This window comes from Haliotis rubra, unplaced genomic scaffold (assembly GCF_003918875.1).
Source record: "Haliotis rubra isolate DU_JTF1 unplaced genomic scaffold, ASM391887v1 Scf46, whole genome shotgun sequence".
Classification (NCBI taxonomy): Eukaryota; Metazoa; Mollusca; class Gastropoda; order Lepetellida; family Haliotidae; genus Haliotis; species Haliotis rubra.
Window position 1 is genome coordinate 1,173,109 of NW_025767146.1, and position 16,803 is coordinate 1,189,911.

Here is a 16,803-nt window from a genome sequence, read left to right on the forward strand (position 1 = left end):
GTCCTTCAAATGCACTTAGAATGTAACACGAATGTCCGAAATGCATCAATAATGCTGCCGGAATGATCCACGATGGGGTATAAAAACCTGTTGAATCTGGACTATTTATCAGTCACTGCCCCACTCCCATAGATTATGGACCACCTGGACCATGTTGCGTTGCTCCAGATTGCTGTCCTCCAGCAAGCCCTGATTGAAAGTGATGTGGAGGAGACCAGGAGAAGAAACAGGAAAAATCCAGGAGAAGACCCAGGAGATTCAAGACCAGACCATGGCTAACAGAGGAAAGGAGGAGGCTGTATGGACGTTACACAAGACCGATGGAGGAGCTCAGAGTTGAGGACACGCAGTCATTCTTCAACTACCTCTGGATGGAGCCTGCCATGTTTGATGAGTTGGTGGAGATTGTGGGACCAAGAATACAGAAGCAGGATACATATATGAGAAAGGCGCTACCTCCAGACTTAAAGCTAGCCATCACATTGAGGTTCCTTGATTCAGGTGATAGGTACCCCAGCATCACGTACAGCTTCCGTGTGGCAAGGAACACAATCAGCCTGATCATCCCAGAAGTATGTAAGGTCATTGTGGAAGAATACAAGGATGAAGTTATCATCTGCCCTTCCACTCCAGAAGAATGGGCATCCACTGAGGAGGTATTCAGAAACAGGTGGAATATTCCTCATGCCGTAGGAGCTTTAGATGGCAAACGTGTGGCCATAAATAAACCTGCCAAGAGCGGCTCATTGTACCACAAGGGCTTCTTCTCAGTGGTCCTCATGGCCCTTGTGGATGGAAATTATAAGTTCCTGTGGGTGGACGTTGGTGCATACGGAAGTATGTCTGATCCTTAGATCTTCAACGAGTGCGAGCCCAAGGATTGTCTTGAAGACGGAAGCACATGCCTTCATGATCCGTTCCCTTTACCCCAAGATGACGAGTGTATGCCATGCTTTATTATTGGAGATGATGCCTTTGGAATAAGGGCCTTCTTGATGAAACCGTATGGTCATAGGACTCTCAAGAGAGACGAGAGAATCTACAACTACAGGATCAGCAGGGGTCGACGGGTAGTGGAAAATGCATTTGGAATCATGGCCCAGAGTTGGCAAATCCTCCTCACCACCATGCTGCCAAGGGATTCCGTTGTAAAGGACATCATTGAATGCTGTGTCTGCCTGCACAACTTGATGAGGATTCGTTATCCTAATCTCAACAATGGCATGGTGGATGAGGAAGATGAGCAGCACAACGTGGTGGCAGGAAGCTGGAGACAACTTGCGCAACTGGAAGATGTGAATGATATCTGAAGCTTCAGTGACAGGTGGCTACGTTTATATGCCATTCGGCGGTGTTCTGATGACGTCAGGGCTCATTTGAAGAGTATTCGGGACGTTCTGACTGTATTCGAGGTGTATTCGATGTACATTCGAGGTGTATTCCAAGTGCAATCGAAATATTCCGATACGTTTGAAGAATATTCCACCTAAATTCCATTAGCAATCAAAGTACATTCGAGGCGCATTCGGGACACTCTTGCAGGATTTGAAATGGCTTGCCTTTTCGATTCTCCCTCGAATACGTTCAGATTACTTAGAATGCAGTTAGAATACAGTAAGAATACTTAGAATGCAGTTAGAATGCACTTCAAATGTTGTTCCATATTTTTCCACTTCGAATGTACCTCGAAAGTTGTGAACATGTTCAAAACATTCGGGCATGTTACAAGATTTGACACGAATAGTTGGAATGCATTTGGAATGGATTAAGAAGTTTTAGAATGCAGTTCGAATTTCCAGGAATCGCCAGGAATTTTCATTCCGACGGCATTCCGGCTCATTCCGCCTCAAGCGTGAAGGGGTATTAAGAGCGATATCAATACCTCACTCACCCTAAGGCGTCATAATACATTTGTATTAAATACAAGAGGTGAAAATGACAATAAACGTGACGGGAAAGATTTCCAAAGTTGATTATGAACCTGTGACAGTTCCAAGTAGCTAATCATTGAAAGGCGATGTGGAGAAGTGTCAAGTATTGTCGATATCCTGTTATATGCAGAGATTGATGAAGACTGCCATTGTCAGTCTAGACACAGCTGGTGACGGTATCAGAATAGTCTCGATGTGTGTTTCTTCATTTTGTTCACTTAGATGGGTCTCTGTGAGAATATTCGTGAACGGTCCAGCAGTTTTGTATTTGTAGTCAGTGTTTACGCCATTTCATGAATTGAGTCTCGTGAAAAACGTATGAACCTCAAACAGTATCGTCTCTACTCATATAAACAATTTGGAAGTGAGGTAGCTGATAACGCGCCCAGTGTAAAGGCCGTATATCATGTGAACCTCACATTAAAATGTTTTCAATATAATTTGTCATACAAACACCTCATTTAAAGTGCATATGTCATGAGAAATTAACATCTACAGAAGATGTGACACAGATCGTAGCCCAAAAGCGCACAGATACAATACATTGCTTATCCCTCAACAATTCATGCTCAATAACAGCTTAATGCTTTTACTAATGCCCGTTATATCCAAAAATTATTCCTGTGTTAAAAAGATAGTTTATTAGTATGAGAAGTCTACAGTTGTACAAAGTCAGATATGTTGAATTCCCAGCGTGAACCTTCTCAGTGTCAATGCTTCCTTACAAAACCATGGCGTTTTAGAGGCAAGCAAATTCTTGTCAAGCCTGTTCTTACATAGGCCAGTAGCAGTGCTCTGAATCGAAACCTCTTCCATCTTTAAGATCGCTCTACCGCCTTGCCACCCACCCAGTCTCTCCAAGACATTCTAGAAATACCGAACATAGGTACTGTAAATATCAGCCTGGGCACTGCCAGTGATTATACAGAGTAAAGCACCAAATAGTCCCTCATTTCAATCTGCCTATTGATTACTGATCAGTCTAATACGAATTACGTATACAAACAGGAGGGAGTGTCAGTGGACGGTACATTGATCGGAGAAAAGGCCCACAGCTCTAGACAGTACCAAAGTGCGCCCGACAGTCACAATACCAATGTGTTTTAGATATACTCATTTATCGCTCTGTTGGAACTAATTGATCTGGCAGACAGGTCACATGTGATTTATGGAAACACCGCTTCTGTTGAACAACAAGGAAGACACATACAAATGAAGACATACAATTGATGTAATAATAATGATATCATCCAGTCAGGGAATATTTGTGACCAGTACGCGTGTCCAGAGAGACGTCGGAAATAGACCGGGTGGTTCTGATCAGCGACTCTCCTGCTATCCTGCTCGAGCAGCGAGAGGTTGTTCATAATTTTAAACACAGGTTTTCCTTTCCAAAGTGGAATATTGCTTAATGGTCTAAAACAACAAGCAAATTAATATGAAGTGTCATTTACACGAATTACATCTTATGGTTCTGTAAATAAAACAACCAACAGACAAATTAACACGAGTGTCATGTGCACAATTCACAACATGTAACTGTGTAAATATTGCGATGATAAAAGAACAAACATTCAAATTAATGAGAATTGTCATTAACACAAAGCACAGCATGTGACTGTGTGGATATGACAAAGATAAAAAAGAATATAATTGATATGGAGTGTCCTTTATACAAATCACAACAATTGACTACACAACATATGACTATGCAATTTGTCTATGACAATGCAGTGTTTCCTTTACTACCGCAGCGAGTGATTAGTACTAATTAAACTAGACTCATCACTTCACGAATGACCTCATGTGTACATTCATTCCGAAATTGACTCAAACATGTTCCCGACTACAACAAGACATTACACCCAAACGCTGCAAAGTAAGTGAAATGTCTCAAATATTCTGTAATTTCATTACATTTGTTTAATTGCAGCATAATCAATCTTACTTATTGATACTGGATTAATTCTCCCGAGTACTAGCTTGAAGGTGTTCCCACACAACGTAAAATGATATAAGGATGCACTTGTCATACATTGACATCTGGCACTTTGTTCATTCATCGCCTACAAGTTAGCTACAGTAACAGTTTAAGAAATAAATGTACGATGTGTAATTAGCCGTTAAAGTTTCCCATAAAAGCCATCAGTGTGGGCTTCTGTAACCTTTTACCATTTGCCTGCCACAGATTCTGTATGAGCGCAAAGAACATCTATCGAAGCTGTTTGCGTAGCGCCTTGTAGTTTAGCTTGTTTCGTTTCTATAGAAGGTTTTTCCACCAGGTTTATTTTTGTATGAGAATTGTATGGTTTTCTCGGGGATGAATTTAACTTGCCATTTATCAGCTCACATTGAAATCCTGTCAGCACCCGTGTTTAGCAGTTATCTGATGTAACAGGATTAGCAGCTAGAGCCTGAAGTGCAGCAACGTCTGAGAAGGGACGAACTGCACTTTACATGTTTTAACAACACAATAGCAATGTCAGATCCACGATCGGTTCTCTGATGTCCGTTCACAGTCACTACATCACTGTCAGCCTATTAGTCAGTATACGAATATTTTCTCCAGAGTCACGACAGTCCAGTCGCCTCCAGTCACAAGATCTCTGTCAATCTCATAGTCAATTTACCAACGGCAGCAACTCAGTAACCCTGCCAATATCATCTACAAAGTCACTATGCCAAGCACAGCTACAATGTCACTTCATCGGTATTATCTACAACGTCACTAAATCAATATCAGTTACAAAGTCACAATACCAATCTCAGCTACAATGTCTCTATGCCAAGCTCAGCTACAATGTCACTTCATCGGTATCATCGACAAAGTCACTATGCCAAGCTCAGCTACAATGTCACTTCATCGGTGTCATCTACAAAGTCACTATGCCAAGCTCAGTTACAATGTCACTTCATCGGTATCAGTTACAAAGTCAAAATACCAAGCTCAGTTACAACGGCACTATATCAATATCAGTTACAAAGTCACTATGCCAAGCTCAGTTTCCACGTAACTATATCAATATCAGCTCCTAAGTATGGCAGGATGAGCATCAGGCGCCATACTTGTGTCAGTTGGGTGCTTGTTTGTTGTTTCACGCCGCACTCAGCAATGTTCTATCAATAAAGTGCCTGTAAATAATCAGCTTTGACCAAACAATCCACTTACCAACATCGTCAGCCTCACTGACAAAGTTACATTCACCATAACACTGACAACGTTACATTCACCATATCACTGACAACGTTACATTTACCATATCACTGACAACGTAACATTCACCATATCACTGACAACGTTACATTCACCATATCACTGACAACGTTACATTCACCATATCACTGACAACGTTACATTCACCATATCACTGACAACGTTACATTCACCATATCACTGACAACGTTACATTCACCATATCACTGACAACGTTACATTCACCATATCACTGACAACGTTACATTCACCATATCACTGACAACGTTACATTCACATATATCACTGACAACGTTACATTCAACCTATCACTGACAACGCTACATTCACCATATCACTGACAACATTCACATATCATTCACCATCACTGACAACGTTACACCATATCACTGACAACGTTACCATCAACATATCACTGACAACGTTACATTCACCATATCACTGACAACGTTACATTCACCACATCACTGACAACGTTACATTCACCATATCACTGACAACGTTACATTCACCATATCACTGACAACGTTACATTCACCATATCACTGACAACGTTACATTCACTATATCACTGACAACGTTACATTCACCATATCACTGACAACGTTACATTCACCCTATCACTGATTACATTCACCCTATCACTGACAACGTTACATTCACCCTATCACTGACAACGCTACATTCACCAAATCACCGACAATGCTACATTCACCATATCACTGACAACGTTACATTCAACATATCACTGACAACGTTACATTCACCATATCACTGACAACGTTACATTCACCACACCACTGACAACGTTACATTCACCATATCACTGACAACGTTACTTTCACCATATCACTGACAACGTTACATTCACCATATCACTGACAACGTTACATTAACCACATCACTGACAACGTTACATTCACCATATCACTGACAACGTTACATTCACCCTATCACTGACAACGCTACATTCACCACATCACCGACAATGCTACATTAACCATATCACTAACAACGTTACATTCACCATATCACTGACAACGTTACCATCAACATATCACTGACAACGTTACATTCACCCTATCACTGACAACGCTACATTCATCAAATCACCGACAATGCTACATTCACCATATCACTGACAACGTTACATTCACCATATCACTGACAACGTTACCATCAACATATCACTGACAACGTTACATTCACCATATCACTGACAACGTTACCATCAACATATCACTGACAACGTTACATTCACCATATCACTGACAACGTTACTTTCACCATATCACTGACAACGTTACATTCACCATATCACTGACAATGTTACATTAACCACATCACTGACAACGTTACATTCACCATATAACTGACAACGTTACTTTCACCATATCACTGACAACGTTACATTCACCATATCACTGACACCGTTATATTCAACATATCACTGACAACGTTACATTCACCATAACACTGACAACGTTATATTCACCATATCACTGACAATGTTACATTCACCATATCACTGACAACGTTACATTCACCATATAACTGACAACGTTACATTCACCCTATCACTGACAACGTCACATTCACCATATCACTGACAACGTTACATTCACCATATCACTGACAACGTTACATTAACCACATCACTGACAACGTTACATTCACCATATCACTGACAACGTTACATTCACCATATCACTGACGATGTAAGATTCACCACATCACTGACAACGTTACATTCACCATATCACTGACAACGTTACATTCACCATATCACTAACAATGTTACATCCACCACATCACCGACAATGCTACATTCACCACATCACTGACAACGTTAAATTCACCACGTGACTGACAACGTTACATTCACCATATCACTGACAACGTTACCATCAACATATCACTGACACCGTTATATTCAACATATCACTGACAACGTTACATTCACCATAACACTGACAACGTTACATTCACCATATCACTGACAACGTTACATTCACCATATCACTGACAACGTTACATTCACCATATAACTGACAACGTTATATTCATCCTATCACTGACAACGTTACATTCACCATATCACTGACAACGTTACATTCACCAAATCACTGAAAACGTTACCATCAACATATCACTGACAACGTTACATTCACCACATTACTGACAACGTTACATTCACCATACCACTTACAACGTTACATTCACCCTATCACTGACAACGTTACATTCACCCTATCACTGACAACGTTCCATTCACTATATCACTGACAACGTTACATTCACCATATCACTGACAACGTTACATTCACCATATCACTGACAACGTTACATTAACCACATCACTGACAACGTTACAGTCACCATATCACTGACAACGTTACTTTCACCATATCACTGACAACGTTACATTCACCATATCACTGACACCGTTATATCACATATCACTGACAACGTTACATTCACCATATCACTGACAACGTTACATTCACCATATCACTGACAACGTTACATTCACCATATCACCATATATAACTGACAACGTTACATTCACCACCATACGTTACTGACAATATCACTGACATTCACCATTCACGATCACTGACAACGTTACATTCACCACTGATCACTGACAACGTTACATTCAACGTTACATCACCATCACTGACAACGTTACATCATATCACTGACAACGTTACATTCACCCTATCACTGACAACGTTACATTCACCCTATCACTGACAACGTTACATTCACCACATCACTGACAACGTTACATTCACCATATCACTGACAACGTTCCATTCACCATATCACTGACAACGTTACATTCACCATATCACTGACAACGTTACATTCACCATATCACTGACAACGTTACATTCACCATATCACTGACAACGTTACATTCACAACATCACTGACAATGTCACATTCACCATATCACTGACAACGTTACATTCACCATATCACTGACAACGTTACATTCACCACATCACTGACAACGTTACATTCACCATATCACTGACAACGTTACATTCACCATATCACTGACAACGTTACATTCACCACATCACTGACAACGTTACATTCACCACATCACTGACAACGTTACATTCACCATATCACTGACAACGTTACATTCACCACGTCACTGACAATGTTATGTTCATCACGTGACTGACAAAGCTATCCGCCAAACTTTAGCCCCCCCCTCCCCCCACCCCCGGCCAAATCAAGCACATCCTACGCTAACCCAAACCCGACAGAAAAGTGTTTCAACATCAACACCCTCCGCCCCCACCCGAAGCCTCTATGAAACCCCTTACCTTAATCATTACACCCCAGTGTCACAGCAACTGATCTCAGCCCCGCCGAAAGTCATACCTGTATCTACACCAGCCCTCACAGCCACAACATTGTCAAACAACTACCCTCCCCACAACCCACAATCCCCGCCTTGTTTCACACTTATTTTTAATGTTGCATTACAGCCCGTCAGTCTCAAGTTCATGTTATTCGTTTTCATCAATATAGCTTGAGCCAGATATCAGAGAATCCTGTCATGCACTCTATTAAATAACAGATCTAACTTGATATGCTCTTCAAGCAATAAAACCTTCTTGTGATTCCAATATCAGGTCGTCTTAACTCCGAGAGAAGGAGCATGGCTTCTCGTAGCACTTACGCTCCACTTAACTCCTGTTGTTGCCTGCCGAGAACACATCGCCAAGCATCAGCCTACCCGCTATCACCATCCTGCATGCGCCCGCGTGGACGGTAATCTCGCCGTGATCCCCGACGCTTTCTCCGCTAACTGAAGAAACATGTGGCAGCAACATTTGTCAATTCACTCAGTCTTAAGTATTTAACACAAATCCCCTGTCGGCCTCGCTAGAGGTTGTTAGATGGGCCACAACGCAACAAAGACATCGCCATGCTTGTGAAAATAGATAAGATAAAGTATTGATTTGAGATTTATGTGTTACTTTTGAAAAACTAGTACAAGTAAGGTTTTATGACTTGGGGCTGAGCTAGCTCTTACATAAGGCTGACAGCAGCCTGTTTGATTATATTGATTTGCGCGGGTATTGGTGGAGCCGCCGCAAGCCGAGGGACGCTGGGGGCGGGATCTTTAACCAACTGGGCGCTTGTCGTCAACACAACAAACTTGGCGTATGCGAAGACTGGTCACGAAGACTGGTCACAGCCCTGGCCGGCGAGGGAGGTCAGTCTGAGACATTTTAAGGGCTTGAATCCATTTGAGTGGCCGGTGTTGTTGACGGTTGACGAAGCAACTTTGTATTTCAAGTAGAAACAGTCGAAGAGTGCCTGCGTTGACTGACTGCGGACGTGTTGCTGTAGTCTGACTTCCCCGCCTTGTGTATATCTACAGTGAGAAACGGCTTCACCCAAGAGACATGTTCAACATACCTAATGAACTGTCATGCGAGTTCCCACTCTGGCGTGATTAATATTCCATGACGTGCAGTATAAAGCGGACGTGCTGGGCCGTTGGTGGATGGGAACAGAGCCATGTCAGGATTGGGACACCAGGCGGGGCTACTGGTGTTTCTAGTGGGCCTGCTACAGGTGACTCTTGGATTACAAACAGTCGACGGTAAGTGCCACACATTGCTACAACACGACATCTCACAGTCCGTGTCTGGTCGCCTCTCCAGAAACACAGACAGTCGATCTCAACCTGTTGCGCTTATTTCAACATATAACGTTAATCTAAGTTCTCATGTATGCATTAACGTTTTCGTTCATAATATCAAGAAGTATACCATACAAGTGTACTGATCCATATCTACCTGTCATCTGTGCCTCGTGGAACGTTCATACATGTATAATGGAAGACTCGAGTTGATGACTGAGATGCTTTATCTACTTATTGGTATTGATACATGATATATCTAATTGATGAGCGTGGATGAATACTGTTCGTCGCCAATCGTTAAAGAATTAATACCCTTCGGTGAATCCCTATGATAGAGCTGGAATAATGAAACAAACGTCTATTGTTCTGTCCATACGTCGTCTATAGCACAGATCTAGGACGAATTAAGACTGCTGTTTGGTTCTCTGTCATTGTTAAATTGTCCTTACAAAACATATGATATACTGAGCAGTGGCTTGTATAAATGCCATACGTTTTCTACAAAATTATAATGAAAACGACAAAATCACAAATTCTATGACCCCAAAGCCTAATGTCTGGCGCTTCCCTATCTCAGATTTAACGGCACATTTATGACGCTTCAATGTTATAAGAAAACTGTTCCTTCATCAAAGTAATAAAGTTACCTTGCAATGGTTGAGACTATGTAGGGGTTGCCTTTATAACGTTACCTGTACATTCTAAATGAATCAAAACATTATTCTGATGAATGGAAGTGGTTCAGGTATTTTTATGACTCAACAATTTAAGTGGAGCTATACTCTTGTAATGATGTGATTCCTGTCGGTTACCGTAACTTCAAGCAGTATCGTCTCAGATACCTAATAATTGTCATGTACTTCTATTAACTTTATTTGTTTGAGTGGCATTCTAGAAGTTGGTGGTATAGAGATGACAAAACTCTATGGATGACCAACTTGTTTATTTTGGATGAAATGTCAAGGAGTTTGCTGACCACTGTGTCAAAGTCAGGGGTGTCGAGAAGTTGATCATCCATAAGGTTTTGTCATCTCTACTTCTATTAACGTCGGATGGATAACAGCCTACTGTGAACAACGTACTGATGTAGATTATCCTTAACCGGAGATCACGGAACGATCAATTTGAAAAACCCTTGCGTGGACTTTTAGGACACATTCTTCATAAAAAAAACAGAATGGGGACTTACTCTTAATACTCTAAGAAGCACGGTGTCATAAAAGGTAGAAGAAACGTACAGGGGAGTCTCTTCTGGATATTAGTTTGACAGTTAGTATTAACAAAAATATTGAATAAGTAATCGAAGAGAGACAAATTAGTTTGAAGTCAGTTTAAAGATAATATCAAAGGTAACATATACACATAGAATTCGGCATGATTATATCTCTGCATTTTCACGTACGGCCATCATTTAATATCCTACATTATAGCTTTAAGATAAATACAATTCATCACTTGTGTTTTTAATATAGGGAATATGAATCGTGTCCCGTTAATCGATATTTTACCGTCTCGGTAGGTATATTACATATCATGAAGTTATACCCGTGGGGAGTCATCAATACGTTGTTTAGTCTGGTCGACAAGGTGAAGTCCGGTTTTGGTAGTTGGAAACATGTAATACAAGAGTTTCATGATGGTGTGGTCTGTCGGCTAAACCACTTGTCGTACATGTGAATCTCTGTTGCTTGGGAATGTGTGTCAGAGAGAGTATTTTCCCCCAAATGTCTGGTGACTGTGTGTGTATTACCTTTTACAAATGCGTGCAAATGTACTTTGCAGCTTGTGTCTTGTATAACTGTACGTCTCTTGTGCCTTGTGCAACTATATGCAGCTTGCGTCCTGTAGAACTGTACGTCTCTTGTGCCTTGTGCAACTATATGCAGCTTGTGTCTCGTGTAACTGTACGTCTCTTGTGCCTTGTGCAACTATATGCAGCTTGTGTCCTGTAGAACTGTACGTCTCTTGTGCCTTGTGCAACTATATGCAGCTTGTGTCCTGTAGAACTGTACGTCTCTTGTGCCTTGTGCAACTATATGCAGCTTGTGTCCTGTAGAACTGTACGTCTCTTGTGCCTTGTGCAACTATATGCAGCTTGTGTCTTGTGGAACTGTACGTCTCTTGTGCCTTGTGCAACTATATGCAGCTTGTGTCTTGTATAACTGTACGTCTCTTGTGCCTTGTGCAACTATATGCAGCTTGTGTCTTGTGGAACTGTACGTCTCTTGTGCCTTGTGCAACTATATGCAGCTTGCGTCCTGTAGAACTGTACGTCTCTTGTGCCTTGTGCAACTATATGCAGCTTGTGTCTCGTGTAACTGTACGTCTCTTGTGCCTTGTGCAACTATATGCAGCTTGTGTCCTGTAGAACTGTACGTCTCTTGTGCCTTGTGCAACTATATGCAGCTTGTGTCCTGTAGAACTGTACGTCTCTTGTGCCTTGTGCAACTATATGCAGCTTGTGTCCTGTAGAACTGTACGTCTCTTGTGCCTTGTGCAACTATATGCAGCTTGTGTCTTGTGGAACTGTACGTCTCTTGTGCCTTGTGCAACTATATGCAGCTTGTGTCTTGTGGAACTGTACGTCTCTTGTGCCTTGTGCAACTATATGCAGCTTGTGTCTTGTGGAACTGTACGTCTCTTTGTGCCTTGTGCAACTATATGCAGCTTGTGTCTTGTGGAACTGTACGTCTCTTGTGCCTTGTGCAACTATATGCAGCTTGTGTCCTGTGTAACTGTACGTCTCTTGTGCCTTGTGCAACTATATGCAGCTTGTGTCCTGTAGAACTGTACGTCTCTTGTGCCTTGTGCAACTATATGCAGCTTGTGCCTCGTGTAACTGTACGTCTCTTGTGCCTTGTGCAACTATATGCAGCTTGTGTCTTGTGGAACTGTACGTCTCTTGTGCCTTGTGCAACTATATGCAGCTTGTGTCCTGTGTAACTGTACGTCTCTTGTGCCTTGTGCAACTATATGCAGCTTGTGTCTTGTATAACTGTACGTCTCTTGTGCCTTGTGCAACTATATGCAGCTTGTGTCTTGTGTAACTGTACGTCTCTTGTGCCTTGTGCAACTATATGCAGCTTGTGTCTCGTGTAACTGTACGTCTCTTGTGCCTTGTGCAACTATATGCAGCTTGTGTCTTGTGTAACTGTACGTCTCTTGTGCCTTGTGCAACTATATGCAGCTTGTGTCTCGTGTAACTGTACGTCTCTTGTGCCTTGTGCAACTATATGCAGCGTGTGTCTTGTATAACTGTACGTCTCTTGTGCCTTGTGCAACTATATGCAGCTCGTGTCTTGTGTAACTGTTCGTCTCTTGTGCCTTGTGCAACTATATGCAGCTTGTGTCTCGTGTAACTGTACGTCTCTTGTGCCTTGTGCAACTATATGCAGCTTGTGTCCTGTAGAACTGTACGTCTCTTGTGCCTTGTGCAACTATATGCAGCTTGTGTCCTGTAGAACTGTACGTCTCTTGTGCCTTGTGCAATGATATGCAGCTTGTGACTTGCATAACTGTACGTCTCTTGTGCCTTGTGCAACTATATGCAGCTTGTGTCTTGTGGAACTGTACGTCTCATGTTTCCCCTGCAACTATATGCCTCATTTGTCTTGTATAACTGTACGTCTCTTGTGCCTTGTGCAACTATATGCAGCGTGTGTCTTGTATAACTGTACGTCTCTTGTGCCTTGTGCAACTATATGCAGCTTGTGTCTTGTGTAACTGTACGTCTCTTGTGCCTTGTGCAACTATATGCAGCTTGTGCCTCGTGCAACTGTACGTCTCTTGTGCCTTGTGCAACTATATGCAGCTTGTGTCTTGTGTAACTGTACGTCTCTTGTGCCTTGTGCAACTGTATGCAGCTTGTGTCCTGTAGAACTGTACGTCTCTTGTGCCTTGTGCAACTGCATGTCTCACGTGCCTTGTGCAACGGTATGTTTTATGTGCCCTGTACAACTGTATGCAGCTTGTGCCTGATGTACCCTCATATGTATAGGGCAACTATGTGCGTCATGTACCTTGTGCATGTGTGTCCTTCATGTGCTTAGTATGACTGTGTGCAGCGACGTGCCCGACGCACGTGTCTTCTGCAACAGTGTGAAGGTTTATTCCCCCGTGTCGGTATGCCTCCAGACAACGCCCCGACTATTGTAACCACATGGCAGCTACAGAGATTGTACCTGAACATGTTTCGCTGAAGCTTAAACCGATGTTCGGATTCCCTGACATTCATCAGCTGACTGACCTATACGTTGATAAACACACCATTTGATATGTGGTACATAAGAAGCTGTTCTGTTTGTCGTAGGTTGTCATCATCGTTGCCGTGGTAACTTGGAATCTATCACCTACATATAGCACAGTATGTTGTGTTATCATACTCAGAAGCACGAAGCCTATAGGTTCGCCTACTGCACAGACTCATTGCACTGCGTCTTGGCCAGGCACCTTTCCGTTGAGATGGAAGGAGTTGTCTGATCACTAAAAGTCACACGATTTCGGGCAATAGGTGCTTGTATCGTAATAGTAACCAAACTCGTTGTTGACTAGCATGTATCTAGGGCGGTATGTTCTACATATATTTGACAAATGAACATGTGACATTAGATTACAGACGCGGTCATCACAACCCTGGCCTTTTACAGACATCAAACACGCTTTCAAGAATGTTTTTACAATTTTTATGAATTTTTTTCTCAACACGCCCACTCGAATTATTTAGTATCGGTGGGATGGCTCAGTGGTTAAAGTGTTTTGTTGTCCCTGAAGTCATGTGTTTGATTCCCCAAATAGGAACGATTTTGGGAACACCTTTTCCTTGGTCTTCTGATGTATTATGATTTTGCGACGGAACTACTTTTTTGTGGGATTGATACGAACACATTCTCAACATAGCTATACCATGTGAGGTGAGATGAGGTGAAATTGGGTTTTACGTCGTGCTCGAGAATATTTCGCCCATATGACGACGTGCATGCGTGTGTATGTGTATGTGCGGCTGCTTGTACCAGCCCAGACTGAAGCTGGTTTTATAGTGCTAGCCCACTGAGATACCATGCCGCAGTGAAGCATGAATACCTCACTCAGACACATTATACTGACTCCGAGCCGACCAGTCCTTGTTGTACCCATTAATGCCGAGCGCCAGGCAGGGACCAACAAGTACCATATTTGAACGTCTTTTGGTATGACGCGGTCGGAGATCGAACCCGCGACCTTCCTCTCTCCGGGCGGACGCTCTATACCATGTGATAACTCGCGGGTGAGTGGTTAGGCTCGGTGACGTGATTATATCTCAGTATCACGAGACTTGCTCATAATATCAACCACTGGGACAAACCATCTACCCGCGGTCAGCACAATGCTGACTTTGTGATGCACCAAACACTATCTCAGTATACCATGACGCATTCTCAATATGCATTTTCGTTACTTTTTGAGAATGGTGCGGCAAGTTAGTGTCTGATCTGACCTGCCCATCATAGACCCTCAACTCCGACACATTGTTGTCAGCCCGTTGTGTTCTTGGTTCGAAGATGTCTATGTGTTCACATATCCCGCTGATTTGGTTCATTGCATGGTTTGGGCGCCATCTAGCGAGCGGGACACCCCCAAGCGAAGATCCGTCTCCGCCATAGATATCAGAGAGTGAGTTGCCCCCCGTATCCAGAATGTTTACTCGAGCAACAGCTCCGGATCCGTCTGGTCAGTCTGATTATCTACAAATAATGACCAGGTCTTTTCGGATTTTGTACTATCCCTGGGGATTTCCGGTATGCGGACGTTCATTAGGCGTGCCACGCCGCTAAATACAAACCGAATCAGCAGGTGGAAATATATACATGACTGGATACAAGGGGCACAACAAAGACAACCTGGACTGATATGCTCTGCCAGTAGACGGACATATTCATGCCGATGTTTTGTCAGTTTGTTTACCAAGTACTTTTAAAGATGGTACTTCCTGTCTGGCTCTCAGCATTACGTGGGGAAGTTCTGACCTTGACCTCCGAATCTGTGTACCGTTTCTGAGTCGGGTATCCAGTACTGTGGCATGACATTTCAGGGTTCTGTCACCATTAAATGGTAATCTGACAAGTGCAAGCAGCACATTCTCACAACCATGCCACAATATGTGCAGTGATGTTGAGCGTAGGCTGTCTAACAGTCCCTGAACCACATTATTTCCCCTACGGCCTTGCCCTCTCTGCAATGATAAAGCCATAAATGAAGCAAGTCTAGATTTCAATCTCTGGTCTGTCTGGGGCTCCTTTTCAATTTAGATGGGTTTGTTTGTTGCTATCACAAAATATATATACTCAGCAGCAAAAAAAACAACGTCAGTACGAATTCAAAATTAGATAGGCACTGTAATCACATCATTACAGAAAGGGACATAATAAGCGGATCAAAAACATTTTTTTGTGTACAACATCTTGACACATCAATGAATGTCTCAGCACAATTTCAAGACATTACGTGAACTTTTGCAGTCCATTCAGACTCTTGACTTCAGTATCTAGAGTGACCACCACGAGCGGCAATAACTGCAGCACAGCGTCTATGCATAGAGTGCACCAATCGATTGATGAAGGCCATTAGCACCTGGAACCACACTCTGAGAAAGGTCTGGCGCAATAAATCGGCTGTGTTCGGCCTTGGTATGACATTATTCAGTCTCCTCAGAATTTCATCCCAAAAATGTTTAATTGGGTTTAAATCAGGACTAAGGGCTGGCCACTGCATAATGTTGACACCGTTCTGCTGTAGGAAGTCCCGTGTAGCTCTGACAGTATGGGCCCGGGCGTTTTCATGCTGGGAAATGTTGTTCCGGTGACGTGCGAAATGTGGTATGACGTGGGGTCTGACAGCTTGGTCGATGTAGCGCACCGCTGTGATGCCGCCTCCTCTCCCTGGACCAAGGTTCTGGAACACAACAGGACCCACTCTCAGGTTCAGGCCTATTCCACCCCATACCA

The 16,803-nt window shown here is 42.6% G+C and overlaps 2 protein-coding genes across 2 annotated transcripts in view; both read left to right on the forward strand.

Moving 5' to 3' along the window:
- The first annotated feature begins 383 nt into the window (after nucleotides 1-383).
- On the forward strand, nucleotides 384-854 carry LOC124290210. The gene is made up of 2 exons (XM_046726923.1): nucleotides 384-501; nucleotides 634-854. The coding sequence occupies exons 1-2, from the start codon at nucleotides 384-386 to the stop codon at nucleotides 852-854; spliced, it is 339 nt and encodes a 112-aa protein (XP_046582879.1).
- Nucleotides 855-9,267: 8,413 nt separating this feature from the next.
- The window catches only part of LOC124290240 (neuronal acetylcholine receptor subunit alpha-2-like), a 54,274-nt gene continuing 46,738 nt past the window's right edge, over nucleotides 9,268-16,803 (forward strand). The window contains exon 1 of the mRNA XM_046726954.1: nucleotides 9,268-9,781. Within this exon, the coding sequence (XP_046582910.1) occupies nucleotides 9,697-9,781 (85 nt within the window). The 5' untranslated portion in view covers nucleotides 9,268-9,696. The remainder of the gene's footprint in view (nucleotides 9,782-16,803) is intronic.

Bases quoted from the DNA above. Each gene is read 5' to 3' on its own strand.
- LOC124290210 (XM_046726923.1), top strand. From the start codon at position 384: ATGTTTGATGAGTTGGTGGAGATTGTGGGACCAAGAATACAGAAGCAG. The intron at 502-633 runs GTGATAGGTACC...CTTCCACTCCAG, and splicing joins ATTGAGGTTCCTTGATTCAG to AAGAATGGGCATCCACTGAG.